Source organism: Theobroma cacao, chromosome 7 (assembly GCF_000208745.1).
Source record: "Theobroma cacao cultivar B97-61/B2 chromosome 7, Criollo_cocoa_genome_V2, whole genome shotgun sequence".
Lineage (NCBI taxonomy): Eukaryota > Viridiplantae > Streptophyta > Magnoliopsida > Malvales > Malvaceae > Theobroma > Theobroma cacao.
Window position 1 is genome coordinate 2,912,935 of NC_030856.1, and position 23,863 is coordinate 2,936,797.

At 33.3% G+C, this 23,863-nt stretch overlaps 3 protein-coding genes across 3 annotated transcripts; all 3 read left to right on the forward strand.

Annotated features, from left to right (window-relative positions):
• On the forward strand, positions 1,567 to 3,658 carry LOC18593657 (gibberellin 2-beta-dioxygenase 8). The gene is made up of 3 exons (XM_018124476.1): positions 1,567 to 2,003; positions 2,798 to 3,119; positions 3,310 to 3,658. Exons 1-3 carry the CDS (start codon positions 1,567 to 1,569, stop codon positions 3,538 to 3,540), a joined length of 990 nt encoding a protein of 329 aa, XP_017979965.1. The 3' UTR covers positions 3,541 to 3,658.
• LOC18593658 (gibberellin 2-beta-dioxygenase 8) lies at positions 15,138 to 17,934 on the forward strand. The gene is made up of 3 exons (XM_018124474.1): positions 15,138 to 15,613; positions 17,146 to 17,467; positions 17,570 to 17,934. Exons 1-3 carry the CDS (start codon positions 15,150 to 15,152, stop codon positions 17,798 to 17,800), a joined length of 1,017 nt encoding a protein of 338 aa, XP_017979963.1. The 5' UTR covers positions 15,138 to 15,149; the 3' UTR covers positions 17,801 to 17,934.
• On the forward strand, positions 21,775 to 22,797 carry LOC18593659 (protein NDR1). Its single transcript, XM_018124480.1, has one exon. The coding sequence runs from the start codon at positions 21,934 to 21,936 to the stop codon at positions 22,555 to 22,557; it is 624 nt and encodes a 207-aa protein (XP_017979969.1). The 5' UTR covers positions 21,775 to 21,933; the 3' UTR covers positions 22,558 to 22,797.

Consider the following 23,863-nt stretch of genomic DNA (forward strand, 5'->3'; position numbering starts at 1 on the left):
CTGCTCTGTCAATGAAAGATGTCTGCCTCCGTAGGAATAGGGTGTGGAGGGGAATCACCTGAAATACATATAAATCCAACAATAGAAAAAAACAAACCACAAATAAGAGGTGCAAAGAGAGAAAAAAAAAAACAACCCAAAGAAGGCCTGAGATAAACTGATAGAACACCCAACTAACCATCAAAGCTACAACCAGCTATGCAAATACCATTCCTGTCCACACCAAGCTTTAGCCAAAGAGTCTACTCCAGGAAACAGTTTGGTGCTGATCTGGAGATATTGACAAAAATTTACGGATGCAATAGTCTGTTTTTCTTTAACTTGTCAATTTCTTTTCCAGAGCTCCAGGCCATTTATCCAACACCACCCCCCCAAAGTTGGTCATCCAACATATCAAAGCAATGGAATTGATCACGGATGCTATAGGAATAGAATTATGATTATTCGAATCCATCCCATTTTATGCTACTTTACTTTTAATAATATAACTTCCATTAACATTTTTGATTATGTGAATTGCAGAAATGGGTGTGGCTGTTGTTGTCCTCCTTATAATTTCCTTATGCTTGTCTGTTATCTGCTAAGGCTAGCTATCAGGTAATTTACAAGGAGATTTGATACATAAGTGGACTTCTCTATTGCTGAGCAAAACAAAAAAAGTGGACTTGTCTATCTACAATTACCTGATCCTCCTACCCTAGCCATGGCAAAAATTAAGGCCTGTAAACTTCTTCTGGTGACAGGTTTCCAGCTGTAATGACTTGGAATCACAGTTTAAGGAATGGAAGAGTTTGGAAAATTGGGCTTATGTTTATAGTCAATTGAAAATAAAGAACACTTGCTGATGTAGCATCTTTCAAGCTCATTTAAGGCATTAGATATGGAAATTGAAAAAGTTTCTCTTCCGAGTTGTAATGCTTCATAATCTAAAATGTGAACCAGAACATATGTATCTGCTGATGAAATCTCTTTCAATGTGTATGAAAGTAAAAAGTAATAAATTGACAGCTCAAGAACAGCTACAATGCAACAAGTTTAACCATAAAAGGAAATGTTTTAACTACTTCTAGGAATGAAAATGATTCCCTGATGGCCTTAATTTGGAAATTTGTTGACCTTTTGCAACAAGGGGACCAAAATATTTTGTATTTTTCTATCGCCATTTGTCATGAAATAATGATAACAATTCAGTAACTGCAGACATATCAAAACGTATAGCAGGAGTTGGGACATTGATATGTTACTATATATATATATATATATATATATATGATGAATTCACAAGGAATTACAAACATAGTTTTGAAAGATCTAGTTTAATTTTCAATTGTTTCCTGTCTAAGACTTCGAACTATAAGTAATTCATTGTATTTACCATGCATCCATATGTTACCATAAGGATCATTTATTCAGTGATACATGTTTTTCAAACTTTTTTTGTTTCTAATAATGAACACTTTCATTTACAATTCATACAAATAGTTCTTTTGAGCATGATAATTACTTACTTCATGTACATTTGTCTGATCAGGATTGAGAAGATAGTCCGACTTCCTTTCCATCTCAATGGGTGTTGAACCTCCATTTTTTGAGAAATACAAGGCCATCTTGCAGAGATCTGTTGAAAAGGAGAAATTTTCCACGATTGAAGTGTTTGGGGAATTTGAGCTGCCTTTGATTGATCTCAGTAGTTTGATTCTTGGACCATTCGAGAGGCAAAAGTGCATAGAACAGATGGCTGAGGCTGCTAGTGAATGGGGTTCCTTTCAAATTGTGAATCATGGGATTCCTGGAGGGCTGCTGGACAGATTGAAGTATGAGCAGATGAAGGTGTTTCACCTGCCCTTTGACAAGAAGGTCGAGAAGAAGTTTTTGAATTTATCAGCCCATAGCTACCGATGGGGTAACCCTCTGGCTACCAGCTTGAGGAACCTTTCTTGGTCAGAAGCCTTGCATATATCCCTCAAAGATATTTCGAGAATGGATGAATGCAACAAGCTCAGGTACCTAGTTATTTATCTGATTTCTTATAGTACATCCACCATAGTCCTTCATTATCTTTACATGAAATTGATAGAACTGGAAAAAGAAAAAGAAGACAACAAGAATTTACCTTATCACATAGTCCTTCATTATCTTCATTACTTTAGGCTGTTAAACCAACAAGAAAAAGAAAACAGAAAAGGTTATATGGTGCAAACACTAGCTAGAACTAGATAGACATTATTGGGAACTTAAGGTTACGAATTACACAATGGCCATGATGCGAATTACACTCTCAAACCTTATAACAGTCTTATAATTTTTTTTTTGTACTATGATGAAGTTTGAGAGATACTTTCTGATTTTATAAAATTAAGGATGGACAATTCATTTGTATATAAGATTTTTGGTTTTTACTGATTTATCAGTGAGCGCGAATTTACCTTATCATAGTCATATAATTATATGTTGCTTCATATATCTATGGTTGGTCTTATGCTACTACCTGTCAAGCATTTCGAAACCCCACCTGTGTTATCGCCCTGGAGGGCAGCCGGCATGGCCTGGTGTGCCTTTAGCCACCAGACCACTGTCACTGTGGCTGTCACCCACAATGTGCTTTTGCTAGTGAAGAGGAGAGCTAAGGCACGCGGTCATTTCTAGAATTCTCCAAAACTTTGGTTTCTTTGCAATCATGTGGATTGAATTGTTAGTACTGATCATTTCAAGAATTCTCCAATGTTTCAGCAAATATATACAAAATTGATACAATGAATCATTCAAGACCTTTTTTTTCTGTTTCGCCATTTTTCAGGTCAACAATACAAGAGTATGCAAGAAAAGCTAATTTACTGGCTCAAACATTAGCTGAACATTTAGCACAAAAATTGGGCATCAAACCAAATTATTTCCAAGAGAACTGCTCGCCAAGCTCGAGTTCTCTTCGAATGAACAGATATCCTCCTTGTCCATACTCTTCCAGGATGTTTGGCATTATCCCTCACACTGATACTGATTTCCTCACCATTTTATCCCAAGACCAGGTAGGGGGATTGCAATTCAATAGAGATGGAAGATGGTTTAGTGTTAAACCCAATCCAGAAGCCCTAGTCATCAACATTGGTGACTTATTTCAGGTAATCTATAGTATATAATTACTAATTACAATGACAACATAATATATATCAAAGATTATTTTCATACTGGATTTTTCATTTGTTATGTAAGTATAGATACGTGAACATTCAACTCGATAATAGATAGGTATGTATATATTTATATTAATCTCCCCTCCACGAATTAAAACAGAGATTCCATGTAATGCAGGCATTGAGCAATGGCATTTACAAGAGTATCACTCACCGGGTGGCTGCAAATGAAGAGGTTGAAAGGTACTCTATTGCATACTTCTACTGCCCCACCGACGAAGTTGTAATACAAAGCTGCAGCGAGCCAGCTTTGTACAGAAACTTTAGTTTCAAAGAGTATAGGGAGCAAATCGAAAGGGATGTAAAAGCTACTGGAGACAAAGTAGGGCTTTCTCGGTTTCTTGGGTGAAAGGGAAAAATTTACCATGACAGCTTAGCCACAGTCTTATTATGAAAATAATTGTACTTCCAAGTTTGGCTGCTGCTGTTTTAACATCTTGTGCAACAAGAATCAAAGCATGGATGAATTATTTGAGGGCTTTTAACTTACCTCATTCCATCCCACTTTTACAGTGTGAGAAAATGGACAAGTAAGCATTTGCATGCTTGAAGCCTAAAATTATGTTATTCTCTCTCGTAATGTTGTTAAAATAATTATAAAAGAGAGATACTTAAAAAACTGTTTAATCTATCGTATAAAAAATTAAAAAAAAACCCGAATAAATTAAATAAATCAACAAACTGATATCTAATTAACATTACTTCAACGAAAAATTGGATCAAACTCACACGTAATTATAAAACTCGAACCTGAAACATCTAATTATAAACATGTATTTTAGATGTGGGTCGGTTTGGTTTTACCACCTGTAACTAAGGGTGGGCTGTAGGAGGAAGTACCATCTCCGAGAGGTAAACGACAATGGTGCATGTGGAGAAGGACAAATTGAAAAGTGGAAGCTCCTGGGAGTTGGCCAAATTGCCAACAGGCCCCGGTTCCTCCCCTCACAGTAGAGACAATACGCTGGCATAGGTTTGTGTAGTTGGCCTCAGGTTATCCGAAAGGAGGAAACATCCCTGATATTCATTATTCACATGTAAATGAGCTTATTATATGCCTAGAATCAACACATTTATGCGAGGAGGTCCATTACCTAGAGTTCATTGCTATGCACGTACTTGCTATACCACCTTCTCTTCCTTGTCTTTCTCCATTGCTTAAGCTAGCTACTAGACACGACATGCTTTGTATTCTGGTCGGTGTTTGCCTTTGGTTCTTCGGTCTTGAATTTTCAATCACATGCAATGATCCTACACCAATCCAACATTACGGGCCCTTGCCCTTGACTTTAGTGAATTTGGAGTATTTTAGGTTCAAAATTGTACTTTTTTTTAAAAAAAAAAAGCATGAGTAATTGATTTACCGAAAAAGATTACATGAATATCAATTCAAATCTACTGTCATAGATAAAATCAATCACAAACCCAATGCGATATTGCAATTATATTTCACAATTTTTTTTTAAAAAAAAGAACAAAATATAAGTCATTGATTGATCGAAAAAGATTACATGAATACCAATTCAAGTCTATTGTCATAGATAAAATCAACTACAGACTCGGTGCGACATTACACTTACATTTCACCTTTTTGTTTTTTTTTTAAATAAAAAACATGAGTTATTGATTGACCAAAAAAGTTTACTTAAATACCAATTTAAATCTGTTATAATAGATAAATCAGTCACAAACTCAATGCGACATTACATTTACATTTCAGCATAATCATAAAAAACTCTCGAGTACCCAAATTACCTCGTAAAGGGTAGCCAACATTTAATTTCTGAATATAACTTATTTTGAAATGAAAATGATTGAATCTACTCTTAACTTTACTCTCCATTTGCCCTAGTTATCTATGAAAAAGATAGTTCTTGCAAAGCCAGTTTTTGGATGAGACAAAACTCTTTATCAATCCTTCCATTATTTTTTTGAGCTGAACCAACTTATCAAAATCTTTTTGGTTTATATAGTAAAAAATCTATGTATTATTGTACCCAAACGGGCTTCGAAATTTTAATTAGTACCCAAATAAATTTTAATCATAACAAAAAATTAATCAACGTAAGATATAATGTTAACTGACCCAATTAACAACAAACGTGACCAAATGTATCAATCATGTTAGTGGTTTACAATTTGTCACTTAGACAAAAAATACCAATTGGCATTTAGTCTGATAACGGTTAATTTTTCATTAAGATTAAAAAGATAGAATCAAAGATTAAAGTCTCATTTGGATACCATAAAAAAATTAAAAATTTAATCAAAGAAACAATCATAATGTAGAGGTTTTTTTGCTTTAAACAAATCTTGTTCCATTGTTCACCACTCTAACAAAGGTGAGTAATTATTGGCCCAAAAAAAGAAATGGTGAGTTGAAAATGAAAAAAACCCATTTATATTTCCTTAATCCTACATAGTTCTTAGGACAAAGACCATTGTGTTTCTTAATGCAAAGAAAAGTCAGAGAGGGAGAGAGAGAGAGAGAGAGGAGAACCTTAAATCCTAAGCTAGGTTAATTTGTCCATTAGTTGCCGACTGAGTTACAATAAGTCCCCATTTATTAGTTGTCAAGGCCACAAGCAAGAAAACACACACCCACCTCGCCAAATGAAAATACAAAGAACACTGTAACTTTGTCAAATTAGAGAGACGGAAAAAAGAAGATAAGAAATGGGACTTTCAATCTTTGTTGGTGTTCACTTTTCCCCCATCTCATCTGTTTTCCAACCTTCATGGATACTACACATCTACACGTGCTCTTTCCATTTTTGTTTTTTGATAGTTCCAAAATTGTTTGCGTCCTCATTCATTCATTCGTTCCTTCTCTCTTTGCAAAGCTTGTGTGTGCCTTTTCTTATTACAACATTGAACTATATACCCAAACATTTGTTTTCTTACAAAGCACTAAATCTTAGTGTTTGTTTATACTTAAAATTGCAACTTGTCAACTTGGGTTTATGATATATGCCTTTTGTTTGTTCAACTAACAAAGATATATTTCTTATTTCTATTCCGAAAAAAGGTGTAACATTTCATATTTAAGTGTTATTAACCCAACACCTTTTTAAAATTGGATCATATTATGAAGAAAATATAAATAAATCCGAGGTGTTAATACTTAATAGTAATGTTTAGGAGTTGTATAATTCAATAATCACATTCCATTTCAACATATGAATGGGATGAATGTCAAAATAAAAAATTCGGTGGTGATCGTTATTACTATAGGAATGTTACATGTTGTTAGTGAATTGCAAATTATAATTTTATTAACATTAAGAAAAAAAGAATGAGAAATTTCATTATTCTAAGATCAAGGTAATTATCAAAAAATTATATATATACCCAACACATTAAGAAGTGGGCTAAAAAACAAGCCAACACTTTGAACCAGTTCTGTGATTATCACTTAGAAGAAGACCCATCAAACACTTTCGTGAAAACATAAAGGCTAATTCATAAAGGCCATTTAAGAAATCTAGTCCAGCTCATTTGTCTTGAGCCTCTTTTTCTTCTTTTTTGGCGCATAAACCAGCCTTTGGGTACAAAAGGCCCAATTGACGCCAACTCCTAGTTTTCCATTTTTTCTACTCTTTTGAGTGAATACATACTACCATACGTTAGTTAAGTTGTGTATAACATATATTATGCCTTTTCTCCCTTTGCAACCCTTCACCGGAAAACATGGCAGATTCTAGTGGAGAATGTTGTAGGTGTTGCTATAGCTTCATCTTCACTCCAAGTCTGACAGCACTTTTCATTTGGCTAAGTCTACGTACCTCCAAGCCTAAATGTTCCATACAAACTTTGTACTTACCATCACTTAATAGAACCTTAAACCTCACAGCCCACCCTAGACAACCGTAACAAAGACAAAGGGATTAAGTATATGATCCTCTGAATGTGACAGTTTATGAGTTTCCAAACAAAAGTCATGTCATGGGTAGTGTTTTTTGATGCTTGGGTTTTACTAGGGTCACAAAAGGCAGGTTACCAGAGCCTGGTCAAGGGACTGCTAACACGATGGTGACAAGAGATGGTTTTCTCAAAAAAGTGTCTTCAAGAAAATCTGTACACCACAGGAGTATGGATGTTGCAGATGTTAGTAAATGTCCATCAGTCAATTGGATTGATCAAAGAATATATATTATCATTTAATATATATTTAATTATCTTATTATATGTGATAAAAGTTTTTTTCATGTTGTACAGTAATAAAGAGTTATTAAGTACTAATTGAATAAAGCCCATGAAACATAAAAATCTTGCTAGAGAATTGTAAAGTTATTATAATTATAAAATCATTATGCATCAAAACCATATTTCTAAAATTGTTCCTAGTCATTGTATTATTAAGACAGAGCATTGACAATACTCAAAAACTAATACATGTTAAGGCTCTTTACTTGAAAAATAAGCAATCGATTTCATAGATTAAAGTACATAAGATACTTAAGGATAACATGTGAGTGTTTGTTAAAGAATCAGTTCATTGAACATGACCTGCTATGAGAACTCCATTTGGTATTCTACTCAAGTGTTTATAGAATCTGTTCTCATATGATAGTTGTATAACTAGTCCTCAAATTTGAGATACCTGGTCATCTTATATGGGAAATAACATGTTTCGATTTCACTCTTACGGGTTTGAAGTCGACCAGATACTTAAATATGGTGTTTTTGGGTATGCCATGAAGCACACAAAGGTAAATGAGTGGTCAATAAAGAATTCATCACCTTAAGAGATATGAGGAGATGTATCTCACTTGTTCTCAATTCTTGAATAACTTATATAAAGTCTTTGGCCAAAGCATTATGAATTTAAGAAAAGTTAATTTCTTAAATTTATAAGGTTAGTCATGAATTATGAGAACTAATATGGAATGTTATAAGTAGACATTGAGCTATGCTTTGTAACATGTTCGGGATATTTGATGAAAAGATTATATTGCATTAAGAGCCTTATCACTAAAGGGCTTTGTCAAATTCTTTAATTAATTCTCTAATATTTTAGTGATCATGATGTATTGTTAGATGTCGCTTATGATCTATAAATATCAATTAATAATCAATTTGATATTTGATTATAATTTATATTTATTATCAATATGTTAGACGTTGAATAGATCATACACATTAAGTGGCATGATTGAGATTAAATAAAGATAATTAATTAAGTTGGACTTAATTAAAACAAACCAAAATAAAGTGAAAAAATTAATTAAGTTCACAATGACTTAATTGAATAAAAATACAAGTATTGTATCTAGGATTATAACTTAGTTTGGCTATATAAATATGTTATGTTAGGCCTTCAGTCATTTCATAAAAATGAAAAAGAAAAAATAGTTTTTTTTTTATCTTACAGAAGTAAGATTCAACAAGAACTTTGGTCTTTTTGTTCTAGAAACAAAACTTGCTAGGATAAATAAAAATCCTACTTTTGAGAAGGTTTTATCTGTCAAGGTGTGGTTTACTATTAGAGGTCAAACGCTTAAGTGGCTGAAGATTTGACAAATCTTAAAAGGCGAAAAAGTAAAGATTTCGAGTATAGGATTTCACACTGATTTGTTTTCTTTTTGAGTTACTTGCTTCATCACAAGTGATTTTTGAATTTAATTGGCTCTTAATTACGATATTTAAAGTAAGGAATGTAATTCTTAAACTTATAAATATTCATAATTAATTTAAAAATTACATAAAAAATACAAATATTGATCATGTGATTTTCGACTATTTTTTTTGTTAAAATCCAATTTTATTTTTTCACTACATTTTATTTTTTCTTTTACGATTAATTTTATATTTAAAAATGAAATCAAATCCCAACAATAGACAATCAGGATGTGACCATCCTCAAGTTGCTTGTACAGTAATTTATGAACATATATTGACGTGTTAAAGGAAGCAAAACCAATCCTTATCAATAATTTACCTCTTACTGATTCTTATCCAATACATTCCCATTTTCTATGTAAAGAAATTATAAAACTATTTTTTATCCTAAGATATTAAAACTATATTGAATTGACATAATGTCAAGTCTTTGTTAAATTATAAAAAGGAGTGTTGAGGTAACGTTGTCCTACATAGGAAACCAAGAACTAGGAGGCAAGAAACTTCGAGTTGGAAAGCTTTGATTATATGTCAAAGACTTATCCAAGTCATGTCAAATATATGTTTGGAGTCCATCCAATCTATCCATGGCTATGGCTTGACTGACAGAAATTAGCTGGCTGCGAAGCCTTTGCAAGGCCGTGGCCAGCCATCCATTATGTTTATTGGGGTGAGGGGCTCGGCCAAGGGTACATTTATCACGTGAAGTTCATGCAAAGCAGGCTAGGCAAGTGTTGGGTGCCACGTGAGTTTGGGGCAAATGCCGGCAGCCATGAACTAGACCCCCTGGTTTTTTCTTAGGCTATGATTGTTTTGGCATTGTATATATGGTATAGCTCCAATTTGATCTCATTTCCCAAAGTTTTGAGTAAATAATATGTATGGGGTCAATTCTTCTGAGTGGGAAAACATGTATGGATGATGATTTATTTGCATAAATTCTTCTCTTTCTTACTTTTAAAAAATCTTTAGTCGACAAGAAAGGAAATAACACAATCCTTAATTGTTTCTGCTTTTGGATAAAAAAGAGACTGATTGATTCAAAACTAGCCAATCCCACTTTGTTTTTGTCATCTCACTCTAGGGCAAATCAACCCTCCATTATCAAAATAATTTTAGGATATAAAGTGACATTAACTAGACAAAAGAGAGATTGAACAGTTTTATTGATACGAAAGTTTGGTGGAAGATAGAGAAGAGAAGCAGCTATATATACATATATATATATATATATCCTTAATTTATTAAACTTGCTTATATAATTATTTTTTTAAAATCTAAACCCATGTTTTAACTTTCATGGACATTAGCTTATTGTTTCCTACTAACATATTTTTTAAAGATTTAAGTTGTTCAAGTTGGGGTTGCTCTATTTAGCCCAAATTAGAACAATTTGGGCTGCACTTAAGTAATTGGGCTCCCTCAATTAGATATTTAACTAGGGTAATGTAGGGTTCTCTCTGTCTCCCAACACCTTTTTGTTTGTAAACTCTTGGCTCTTTTACTTTTTTTTCCACCCAAGATGGTCTCCGCGCCTAACAAACCAATGCTCCACTTCATATTCTATCTGTCAATGGAATAAGGTTTCTATCAATTCTTTCACAATCTATCTGTTTGGTCCAACATCCATTCTCCATCATCAATGTATAGTACCAATGAAAAAAAATCAGCCCAATACTTTGTTTTAAACTCTCATTTCTTTCTTTTTTTTCTTCTTTTTCATTTGAAAGACTCCTCAACCACTTTGTTTAATTGGGAACAAGTATCTCCCTTAGCTCTAAAACTATTTGTCAACTTTATGAGTTATGGCTATAGTTTGATTCAAAAAAAGAAAGCGAGGAAATGAAATTTTGAATGAAAATAAGGGAAAAAAGTATAAATAAATAAATAAAAACCCTATGATCATTCTTTATAAGGCATATTTTATAATATTAGCTAACAATTGGTTATATATATAAATGTTGATTTACGTATATATGTTGTCATGGACGATCCAACTGCAAACTTGATATAATACTACAGTTTTTCTTCAACTACATCATTACCTAACAAAACTATGACATTTGAAAGTACTTTCTTTACAATAACACAATTAGGAATTTATGAAATTAACTAGTACTATAATAAAAATATGCCATAAGGGGCAAGTGCTCTTTTTTCCCCTTTTTGGTCAAGGAGAATTATGTTATGTGTGGACATGCTACATTTAACTTTTGGTATAGAAGTACATACTACATTATATGGGATATATTCATTATTAATACCTCTTGGTTTTCTTAATTACTTATAGTAGTATTTAATTAAAAAATAATTAATCAATTTAATCTCAGCATCCAAATTAATTTTGTAAAGTCATTTCCACCTCAAAAAGGGGGTTGTGGATATGGTTGTAGGAAAATCAAATGTTGGATACACACACACACACACACTTCTTCTTCATTTGGTAGGCAGTCACACATGCACATGTGTAAAAGATTGAAAAAAAAAAAACATATTTTAACTTATGCATATGTTTTTTTTGTTTCCTCCTTTTCCATCTTTGCTTTCATTATTGGTGAGGAAACCATTATATGTGAACTCAGCTCTCACAACTTGCATTGCTCAATCTTAACTCTTTTTTTCTTTCAAATTAAGCTTAGAACAATTGGGGATTAATTAAAAAATATCTCAATTACCATGATGAAATAATTGTTGTAATCTTGATTTTCATTAGTATTTTAAGGGATGTAATTAATTTCTTGTACTTACTACAAACTTAAGAATTCAAGAGGGTTCATTCTCTTTGTTCTTTTCTCGTTTAGGTTCCGTTTTATTGATATTTTTATTATTTTATTTATCTTTTTACATTTTGAAAATTAAGTTATATATATATATATATATATAAAAGCAAAAAGTAAAAAACAATGTCATACATGATTAAATAATGACAAATAATCAAAGTGTAATACCAATTATAATATAATTAATATATATTAAAGTACAATCATACATTATGTTATTTAGAAAAATTATGTGTTTTATCGATAATTTTTCATATTCTTGGTATTTGCTTTTGTATCCAAATAAACAGACTTTACTTTCTCATTTTTGCTTCTTAATTTATTTTCGGGAGTAAAAAGCAACTAATAAAAGCATCAATTAAATAAAATCTTAATCTTCTCAATTTTATAAAAAATTTTCAAATTATATTAATTTTACATAACAATGGACGTTAAAAGAATACGATATAATTAAATGGTAAAGATTTCAAATTTCTTATAATGATAATACCAGTTCTATCAATTATAAGTAATTTAACTCCATAGAACCTTATGAAAAAAACTTAATTATCAAATTGGTCTCCTTAATACCACAATTAAACAGAATACTTTTGTTTAAGACAATTGTATATTAATCACACATTTCAATTAAATTGTCTCGCTTCAAAAGATAGATCACACTTTGTTTGCATGGCGAGAAATGTTATGGCACAAAACCCTAGGAGCCAATCATAAGGATATTAAGATTCTTGTTATTTTACATTAATTATTAAGTATAATGATGTGATCTAGTAGGCCAATATGGGGTCAGCTTCTATACTTTGAAGCGATTGGCCAATGAGTGAAGGGTGATACCAAAGCTCTAAGCACAAATTAGATAAAGATTTTTTAGGTAAAGTTTGTAAGATTATTCTCTCATAAAAATAATTAAATTAAAATATTACAGATATTTCAAATCAATATTTCAAATCAATGAAAATTTTATTAAAATTTTTAATAAAAATATTTATTTAATTAAAGTGTCAAAATTTATTTAAAATTTTTATATTTGATACGGAAATAACGCTTTGCGATCTATGAATTTGAAAATTTTTCGATCGTAGCTTTTATTTAATCATTTTGAAAGAGAAATTCAACAAACCTTGTGTTTGTTCTTATCCTCAAACTTGATAGAAAAGACAACCTCTTTCCAAATTTTTGCAGATAAGAGACTCTTTTTCAAGGCTTTGAAAACATTGCAGGACATTATAAGAGCTATAAAATCATTGGACTTTTCAAAAGAACATGTGAAGTTGAAACCCTATATAACTAAAAATCTCACTCCCCTCTTTCATAACTTGTTTAGACGCGTGTTCTATGCTTCAGCCATAAGTTCTCTCAGCCAATAGCATATGTTCAAACTTGAACATAAATATATATGAACTTGTCTTTTATAATGTAGTATGGGCTATTACTCTTTCTTTAAGCTCAAAAAACCCTATATTGCATTACTCTTTCATGTAAGCAAGGTCTGTTCAAACCCTCTTGTCTACTATATATATCATGCTGCTAGCTAGTGCATTTCCCTATAGATTTAGTTATGGCAGCTAGGTAATTCTGCAAAGGGCACATTTTTCTGCTTGTTCTTGTTATAGTCATAGCTAGTACTACTTCTTTTTTCTGCAAAGTACTGATTCTGTAAGTGTCCTTGGTGTGTTCTAATTGAGTGTCATAGTATTTGAAATTTACTTTCTGAATATATGATCATGATCAGCTAGCATTCAGCATAAAGCCCTAATCCTATGTTGGTCATCCTTCTTTCTTTTCTTTTTCCTTTTTGCTCAGCCAATTAAAGAAGTCTTCTCCCTTGGGAATATAGGGGAACCAACTCAAATACATATAAATCCCACCAACTGAGAAAACAAACCATCAAATGAGGGGCAGAGAGATAAAATCTCCAAAAGAAAGCCTGAAATAGACTTGATACAACAAGCTAATTAGCCTAAAAAAACACTAAAGCTACCTCTAACTGTGGAAATATCATTCCTGTCCGCACCAAACTTAGCCAAAAGAACCTACAAAAACAGTTTGCATCTCTTAAGATGTCGGCACAAATCAACTTGTCAATTTCCTTGAAGAGCTCCCACTTATTCTCTAGGTTGGTCATCCAATATCAAAGTAATCATGGCTCAACCAATAGGAATTCAATGATTCTTGTTCTTAACTAGAATGCATATCCCATTTTATGTTACTTTACTTTTTTAATCATTTCCTGTCCACTAATAAAACGTCCATTAACATTTTTTGCATATGAATTGCAGAAATGGGGTGTGGCTGTTGGTCCTCCCTGTAATTGCTTAGGGAGTTGCATGTTATCTGCTATGGGAAGATAAGCTGAACAGACACAAAATCATGAAAGCTTTATCAGGTAATTAATTTACAAGGAGGTTTGATACATAAGTGCACTTTGTGGAACTATATGCACTTGTCCATCTACCACTATCTGATCCACCTAGCACACAGCATGGTCTATTAAGAGCACATAAATTAAGGCCTATAACTTCACTTTGGTGAAAGGTCTCCAGCTATAGTGACAAGTAGCTAGGTGGAATCAGAATATAGGTGTATAAGAGTTTGGAGAATTGGGTTATGTTCTAGCCAATTAAAAATAACGAATATTTGCATTAATGTACTCACTTGCTAAATTAGATTAACATTTTCCAAGCTCACTTGGTGAGTATATAGGGAATTCAAAGGGTCATGGACCATGAAACTCTTCTCTTCTTGGTATAGGTTGTAGTAGCACTTCATAATCCAATGTGAATCAGTACTTATGATCTGCTAAATAAATCTCTTTAAATGTGTATATGGCAGTAAAAAGTTTGACATCCAGATATCACCAGCAAAGCAAGATCAGATCCAATGTAATAAGAGTAAAAACAAGGGGAAACATGTAACTATTTTAGGAAATGAAATTTGATGCAATGTAATGTTCCCTGCTGGCCTTAATTAGAAATTAGTTGACTTTTCTGAACAAAAGGATAAAATTGTTGTAATTTTCTTTCACTATTTGTCATGAAATAATGAAAACAGTAACTGCAGACATACCAAAACATACAGCAAGCAGTGAGGACATCAGTATGTACTATGTATGTATGAATTCACAATGATCAACAAACAAAAATTTTTTTTGCTCGGTCAATCCATAAAAATTTATTAAAGGGAGGAAGAATTTACGATGGGAAGGTACCACCATAAAAGAGGGCTTAGGAGCAAAAGCAAAAGCCAACAGACATGGCCAAAACATAAGAAGAACATTCACAATGCAAATATATAGCAGTTTTTCATTTATGGAAGACCAATGCAATAAATTTTGAAAGATGCAGTTTTCCAATTGTTTTTGGTCTAAGATCATTGAACTATATGCAAGTCATTGTATTAAATATGCATCCATGTGATCATTGGATCATTTATTCTGGGATTTTCAAAGTCTTTTATGATCAGTTTAACTTACAATTCATATAAGGAGTTCTTTTGAGCATGACTTACTTACTTCTGTGCATATTTGTCTCATCAGGATTGAGAAGATAGTGAGGCAATGTTCTCCAACTTCCTCTCCATCTCAATGGCTGTTGAACCTCCATTTTTCGAGAAATACAAGGCCATCCTCCAGAGCTCTGCTGAAATGGAGAAATTTCCCATGGTTGAAGTCTGTGAGGAAATTGAGCTGCCTCTGATTGATCTCAGTGGTTTGAATCTTGGACCATTTGAGAGGCAAAAGTGCATAGAACAGATGGCTGAAGCTTCTAGTGAATGGGGTTTCTTTCAAATTGTGAATCATGGGATTCCTGAAGAGCTTCTAGACAGGTTGAAAAGTGAGCAGATGAAGGTGTTTCATCGGCCTTTTGACAAGAAGGCTGGGAAGAACTTTCTGAATTTATCAGCTCAAAGCTATCGATGGGGGAACCCTCTGGCTACTAGCTTGAGGAACCTCTCTTGGTCAGAAGCATTGCATATATCCCTCAAAGATGTTTCGAGAATGGATGAAAGCAATAAGCTCAGGTACTTAAATTATATTATCTTCTACTTTTTATGCACCATAGATGGACTTCATTGTCTTTTCATGAAATAACAAGGAACAACTTTTAGGCTATTGAACCAAAAAGAAAAACAAAAAGAAAAGGTTATACAGTACAAGTAACAGCCAGAGAAATCTAGATCAAAATTAATTGAAATTAAGGTTAAACTTTTATACACATATAGAATTATAGTCATTCAACTTTGAGTTAAATTACCCTTTAATTTTATTAAAAAAACAAAAGCCATGATAATATTCATATATATATATGTAGTACTCTCCTTAATATGCATGAACTTATTAATTATGTACATTCTATATATGCAAGAACAAGCTGTGAATTCACCAAATTTCTCACTTTTCTTCATCAATTTTTGCTGAAGTTCTACATTTGGCATTTTAAGAGTCTTCCTTTTTTTGCTTAAAATTATACTCAATGTATAATAAAAGTATAAATTCGTAGGTATTTAGTTTTGGATTGGTTAAACACTATTCTTATTCATTGCTTGCTACTCCTAGTTTGATCCAGCTGGTCATTATTATTACTGGTTTATTTTGCTTAGTATATTTCATAAACTTATTAGCATGACAAGCTAGGCTTTAATTAGATTTTGAGACACATGGTTGGCTTGATTGTGAACCCTTTGACCTTTGACACCATGCCTCATGAAATGCGTGGAATCTCTTCACTATTAGGTTCATTACACATTCCAGACCATCAAAACACAGATGTTTTTGTCTTTGCTGCCTAATTAAACCTTAATCCAAGTTACTAATTTTAATTGGTAGAGAGATTATTCAGGTCAAGTGGGACCTCTTGGTTCTAAAAAAAGGAAACCCTTAAAAATGACTGTAGTTGCTGTTATTATTATGGACCTGAACCTCATTCTGCGAGTCATAGCCCTATTAATATATAGTTTAAGTGCTAATTGCTACAGACTCAAAAGGATTTCTTTACAGTTGCCTTTACTCTACTGGTCTATCTATGATCATTATCATAAAATCTCATAATTTTATAGTAGGTACACTTGAACAGAACACAGGATTTAGGGGAGACAAAGATACCTAAAGTTTCATTTTCAAACCCCATGGCCATGTTGCACATTACAGCCTCAAACCTTATCTTAGTCCTACATATATTTTGTAGTTATAGATGTTGCTTCATGAAGTTGGCATTATGTTACCACCCACCTGCCAAACATTTCCAAAACCCACAAAGGCTATCGCAGCCATGGCCTGGTGTGCCCTCAGCCACCAGACCACTGCCACTGTGGCTGTCACCCCAACGCGCTTTTGCAAGTGAAGCTAAGGCAGCATGTGTAACATCACCCTCATAAGCTTTTGGCCTATTAGGTCTCGATAAATAGTAACAATCAATCTAGTGTTACTGTCTTCCTAAGCGTGTGACCAATTAATTTCCCTTCTATTACAGTCCAAAGTTTGATTTCTTTTGTAATTATGTGCTTCAAATTGTTAACTAAGTGGTCTAATTGTTTCACCACTTTTTGCTTTTCAGGTTAACCATTGAAGAGTATGCTACAAAAGCTAATTTACTGGCTCAAAGATTGGCTGAATGTTTAGCTCAAAATTTGGGTATCAAACCAAATTATTTCCAAGAGAACTGTTCACCGAGCTCTAGTTCTCTTCGAATGAATAGATATCCTCCTTGTCCATACTCCTCCAGGATGTTTGGCATTATCCCTCACACTGATACTGATTTCCTCACCATTTTATCCCAAGACCAGGTAGGGGGATTGCAACTGAAGAGAGATGGAAGATGGGTTAGCGCTAAACCCAATCCAAATGCCCTAGTTATCAACATTGGTGACTTGTTTCAGGTAATATGTGTCAGCTACTAATTGTGACAATATCTTAACTAATACTCAAAGAGTTAGGTTCAGTGTACTTCCTTAATTTGTGTATTCAATCTAATAATGCAGGCACTGAGTAATGGCATGTACGAGAGCATTACTCACCGAGTGGTTGCCAATCAAGAGGTTGAAAGGTACTCTATGGCATACTTCTACTGCCCCACCTACGAAACTGTAATAGAAAGCTGCAGCAAGCCAGCTTTATACAGAAACTTTAACTTCAAAGAGTATAGAGAGCAAATCGGGAAGGATGTAAAAGCTACTGGGGATAAAGTAGGCCTTTCTAGGTTTCTTTTGTGAAGGGGAATGCCTTGTAAGCTGCTGCATTCCATGACAGCTTAGCCACAGTGCTTATGAAAATAATTGTATGTGGGATTCAACTACTCATTTGGCTGTTGTTGTTTGAACATTTTCTGCAAGAAGAATAAAGTATATATTTGGATATAGAAATTATTTTTGAGTGCTTCAACCAATTACAAAGAATGAAAATCCCAAATTTGTATGGTTAATTGAAGCTTCAAGGCTTACCCAAAACTTGATTATTGTTATGTTAAATTTATAAGATGGAAAGAGAAAACTGCCATTGTCAACAGTATTATTTCTTTTTGTCATGGGGTTTCACTTTTGTGAATGCTGCCAAGAGCATTTTGACTTTGGGTAAGGTGAGCACTAGCTGGAACAGGAAGTACTTTATCCAAGTGGTGAATGACAACAGCCTGCATATGGGAGAAGGACAAAGAGTGGAAGGCCCTAGGAGATCCAGCTTGCCAAATTGCCAACAGGCCCCGGGTTCCTTCCCTCATCTGACATTACTAAAGACAATATGCTGGTAGGTTCGAGTTGGCCTCAGGTTAACCGAAATGGGAAACATCCCTGATTTTCATTCACGTGTATGAAATGACTTTATGTGCCAAGAATCAACACATTTATGCCACTTGCTAGTATTGCTACCATGCCCCCCCCGCTTTGAACCCTTTTCTTTTTCCTCACCCCCCCATTCCCTTTTCTTTCCCCCTGTGCTGGCAAGCTCCTAGACACAACATGCTTGTCAGGTTGGTGTTTGCCTTGGGTTATTCGGGAAGAAAGAGACGTCCTGAATTTTCAATCACGTCTAACCACCATTTACCTATTGGACATTACTTTCCTTGCCCTTGACTTTAGTGGAAAGTTCAATGTAACTTTGGAGTACCTTGGGTTTTAAAATTTTACCTGGTGCATGCAACTTACTTTGAAAATGCATATTATTGAAGTGATAACTCCCAGCTTTCACTCTTTTTACTTGCAGGCTTTTGTCTGTTGAATCGATTGAAAGAGTAAAAGTTGAAAACATCTTGTAATAATCTTTTGTTTGAATAAATTATGTTGATTCAAGTTTTTAATCTTATCATTCATAAGCAGAATACTTTGTTCGATCTTAATCACTATTATTTCTAACAGATAATGTCGCATCTCATACTCCATTTTTACATTCTTACATCGTCTTTTTTGTTCATCACTTTAGTGATTGAACATCTCAACCGTGGAAGCTCAAACCATCTACATTTATAACTCTTACGATAAATTTAAAATATATTTCATCTTTGAAAAAACAACGACATAATTATTATTTTAAAATATCACATTACGAAAATATAAAATAACTATTCGACATAATTAATTAAATAGAGTCTTTTCCACAACAATCTTTTGGGATTAATTTCACCACTTAAAAAAATGTGACTTAGTTCTTACGACAATATACCACACAACCACAATCTTGTGTTGTTTTTAATGCAAAGAAGAGTCCAAAAGAGAGACAAGCCTAATGTCCTAAGCTACTACATAATTTTTTGTCCATTAGTTGCCGACTATAAAGTTGCAAGAAAATGTGGACTAATTAAGTCCCATTAGTTGTCACATGGGGGCAGGTTAAGAAGAAAAGGTACTTTGTTTTCAATCTTGGCCATGCATTTTTGATCTTCAAGTCTCCTCTCCAAACCCTCATGGATTACACATCTACACGTGCATGTTTTATTCTTTGTTATCGATGGTTCCAAAACTCTTTTTTTTTTTTCCCAATTCTCCCTTCTCTTAATGAAACTTTTTTGAGTTATGCAAACATTGGTTTTCTTTAAATTTCATTTGTTAATACTTAAAACTCAAAAAATGTTATTAACCCGACAATTTTTTGAATCCAAACATATATAAGAAAAGGAAAAATATAAACCCGAGATGTTAACGGTAATGATTTGGAATCTCGTGTTGTATCACTGCAGCGTATGAACTAGGATGGGTGTGAGTAATATATATACTAAGAGTTTATATTTAATATACAGTCAATGTATAAATATGATAATATTATCATTGATTTATAAACTACGATGTTATTAAGGAGTAAAATAAAAAAAAAATTAAAAATCTTTTTTTAAAAATAATGACTCATATATTAATCGATAAAATTACTTGAAATTTAATAAATTATACAAAAAAGGAATGTGTGGAAAATTTCCATTATTTTAAGATCAAATTCATAATTAATTGTCAAAAACAAAAACACCCAACAATTCAGAAGTGGGCTAAAGAAAACCTAATACCTTTCAAAGAAGGAGAAGTGGGCTTAGCAAATGAAGCTTATTATTAAATCCAACTCTCCAAATCAAGAGGTAGGCCCATGATCAACTTCCAAGAAATACTTATAGGCTGTCATAGAGCCCACTAAGAAATTAGCTAGGCCCATGTTGATATTTTGGACCTATTTTTCTTCTTTTGGGGCCATAATCTGGCCTTTGAAATGTAAGATAGAAGGCCCAATTACTAGCCCAAATCTGGTTATCCATTTTTGCTGACCAACAAATTTCTCACTTAATATCATACATTAATTAAGTTGTATTTAACATATATTATGCTGATTAATATATCTTTTTAAATTATAGATCATGTAAATGAAACTTTCATTCATATTTAATTCCTGAAAAAACTAGAGCCTGAAAATGCAAATTTCTATGTCACATGTCATGACCAAAAGATAAAGATTACAAAAAAAGTCCTTAAACTATATTAGTTTATATAAGCCTCACATTTTTATTGTATCTAAAGAAAACATTAATTATTCTTTGATTTGTATTAAAAAAATTATATTCTTATATTTTACAAGCACAAGACTTTAATCTGTAAGACTGTAATGAAAAATTATCAATCATTCGACACAATATTAGCCAACATTTTTTGTTCATGTGACATATAATATGATGTGACTATGTGGCAACTAAGGCCATATTATGTGGCAGGTGTGAACAAGGGAAAAAAGAAAAAAAATTCACTTCGATTATCATGTGATCACCTCATAAGTCATGTCAATAAATAAATGTTAATTGATATTGGATTTGATGAACATTAATGTTTAAGTTTTGTTTAAAATATAATAGAAAGTATAGGAACCCAATTGTGTAAACTATTATAGTGGAGGGTTGTTTCCTTGATGAAACCAAGTTTAAAACTTCCAAAACAAGAATAAAGAAAAGAAGCCACATGCACATTGACAGAACACCCCATAATTGACCATTAATAAATTTAAAAAAGAAAAATCTTCCTATCATCAATCATCAGCCAAAACAATATGGCCAATACCTCAAATCCCCATAGGTTGGGTTAGTCAACCATGACCAAGTTTTTAATAGTAATATATAGCACATTATTTTCCCAGTAACTTACACATAATTACAAATTTGCAAAATAGACCTATTGTTTTATCAAGTGGAAGTCTTTCTTTAATGATGTGTTCACATTGAATTGTACTTTTCTTTTCCTTATTTATTTTCCCCCAATTACTAATTATGAACCTTAATTAGGGAAACAACTATAATCCATTTTAATAATTCAAACAAGGGGGAACAAAATTAATACTAATATCCTTTTGTTATGAAATAGGTAAGAGTTTATTTTCCTTTTTTTTCCCTTTTTTTTCATTAAATCATTCCCTTCATGCATCAAGAATGAGTACACATTGGATTCACTTACTAAGAACACAACCCAAATCTCCCTCCAAAGTTGAAACTTGCCGTGTTTCAACATATATGTATCTATCTAAGATTCACCATTCATCCTTAGCTCACCTCAACTACCACCCAGCATTTCTCCCAACAACTCATTTTATTGGTCCTTTTAGTCAACACCACACTACTTGTCCACCTTTCATTGGCTCAAAATCCTTAAAAAATCACTGCCAAAGGGCCTTTATCAACCCCCAAAAGCCATGGAAGAGCATATATTACAATAATTATGCAAACTTTTTTTATTATTTAAAAGAAAACGCTGAGGGACAAAGCAAACAAATCATTCTTTTGTACTAGGCTTCAAAGCACCGTGTTCTTGGCCTTTCATTATTTTCTTCTGAGCTGAAAACCCTTTTTGCAACACTTGACCAGAAAAACACCAATTCTCAGTCACCGGAAAACATGGCGGATTCCGGTGGAGGATGTTGTAGGTGTTGCTGTAGCTTCATCTTCACTCTGGGTCTGACTGCACTTTTCATGTGGCTGAGTCTACGTACTTCCAACCCTAAATGTTCCATAAAATTTTTGTACTTACCATCACTTAATAAAACCTTAAACCTCTCAACAGACCCTACCTTAAACTTCACACTTAGGCTAGACAACCCTAACAAAGACAAAGGGATTAAGTATGATCCTGTGAACGTGACGGTCTACGATTTTTCAAACAGAAGTCATGTCATAGGCGGTGGTGTGATTCAGGGGTTTTACCAGGGTCACAAAAAGAAGGCTACGAAGGATTCTCAAGGGACTGCTAACACGACAGTGGCTTTACGGGCTGTTTCGGAAAACGGAACGGGGGTTTTCCGGGTGGATATGTCGACGGCGGTGAAGTTTAAGATCATTTTTTGGTATACAAAGAAGCATAAGATTAGGGTAGGAGCAGATGTGCTGGTCAACGCTAGTGGTGTTAAAGTTGACCGTAAACTGATCAGGCTTAAGTCTATGGCACCAAAGATGGGAAGTTTTTGTGTGCTGGTGGGAGCTTTGGTGAACTTCTTGGTCTTCACTTTGCTTAGTTTTTGGTGAGTTTTTTTTTTTTTTTGTTTTAATGCTTTTTAGCATACTTTGGGATGTTGGTATTGTAGAAGAGAAGGAAAAGAAATGGAAAATGTTGATGTTGGTAGCACCTAGCAACATTGAGAACTGTGATTCTTTAATTTCCAGTGAACATTTGGATTAATTGTTTGTTTGATTCAATTGCATTGAAGAATTTGTTTTTAGAAAGTAGATGTTTTATTGTATGAAGATTTGAATTAAGTTCTTTTCTTGTTCTGGGTTTTTTCTTTTCTTTGGCAGTGGGAAACATTGATTTTCTGTCTCTATGAAGCTTGTTTTGCCCCCTCACCCCTCCCCCTCCCTCCCCCATTACTTTATTCCACTACCATCAGCAGATGTGGATCAGGGAATCTAGCACATGAAGATTTTGATCTTTCTTCAGCTGAATCTGTTTCTGCAATTGATTGGATTAGATTTGCTTAAAGATATTTGTAACTTATGCTTGATTGAGAACAAAAGCAGTCCAGACCCACTTGAAAAATGTGGTTCCAAATTGATTGGTAATAGTTAATCCTGATAGTTCATCTGAGCGGTAAGATTAGTTCAGTGGGAAAAGAAACAGGAAATTTACTAGAAAAGGGAGCAACATTTCTTAATGGAATCTAAACGCGGTATCCCACTAGTAAGTGGGAAATGCAATGCACAAGCAAAAGGAAACTTCTTAGGATTCCTCTGTTGATGTAGAAATTTGTGAAAGTTCTTTGAGGTTGTCTCTCCAGGAAACTTCCCCAAAGTTTTCTTGAGAAGAAAAGTCTTTCTTTGTATGAAGATTCTTAGCAACTTTGCTTGGTTGATGAGTTTATGTGGTGGGAGTGGGGGAGGGGTGTTTAATTTCTGATATAAAAAGGAGCTTTAAATGACCTGGCAGAAACTTCTGGCTTCAACTGGCAGGTTGACTGAAACATAAACAGTAGAATCCAAAGCTGCTGGTCCTTAAATATAAATAGTAATCGCCATGTTGTTGATGAAGACAGATCTTGGTTACTTTACCAGGGTCTTTGATCGATGTAAACAAAGCAATAAAAAGAAATTGATTACCACATGTTCAAAGGCTTGATGAAAGTAGTTGATCTGCAGAAAATGTTAATTTTTCTAGGCAATAACAATGATTTGAGAACTATCTATATTTGTTCAATAAGATATTGTTGGAGAAACTATGCTGAGCTTTGAATGAAATAAGTAGGGCCAGACAGACTAGTACATTTAGTAGGTTTAAACAATAAAAAAAGCTCCTATGGTAATTTATTTAACTGAGTACTCATGGGAGTTGATGCTA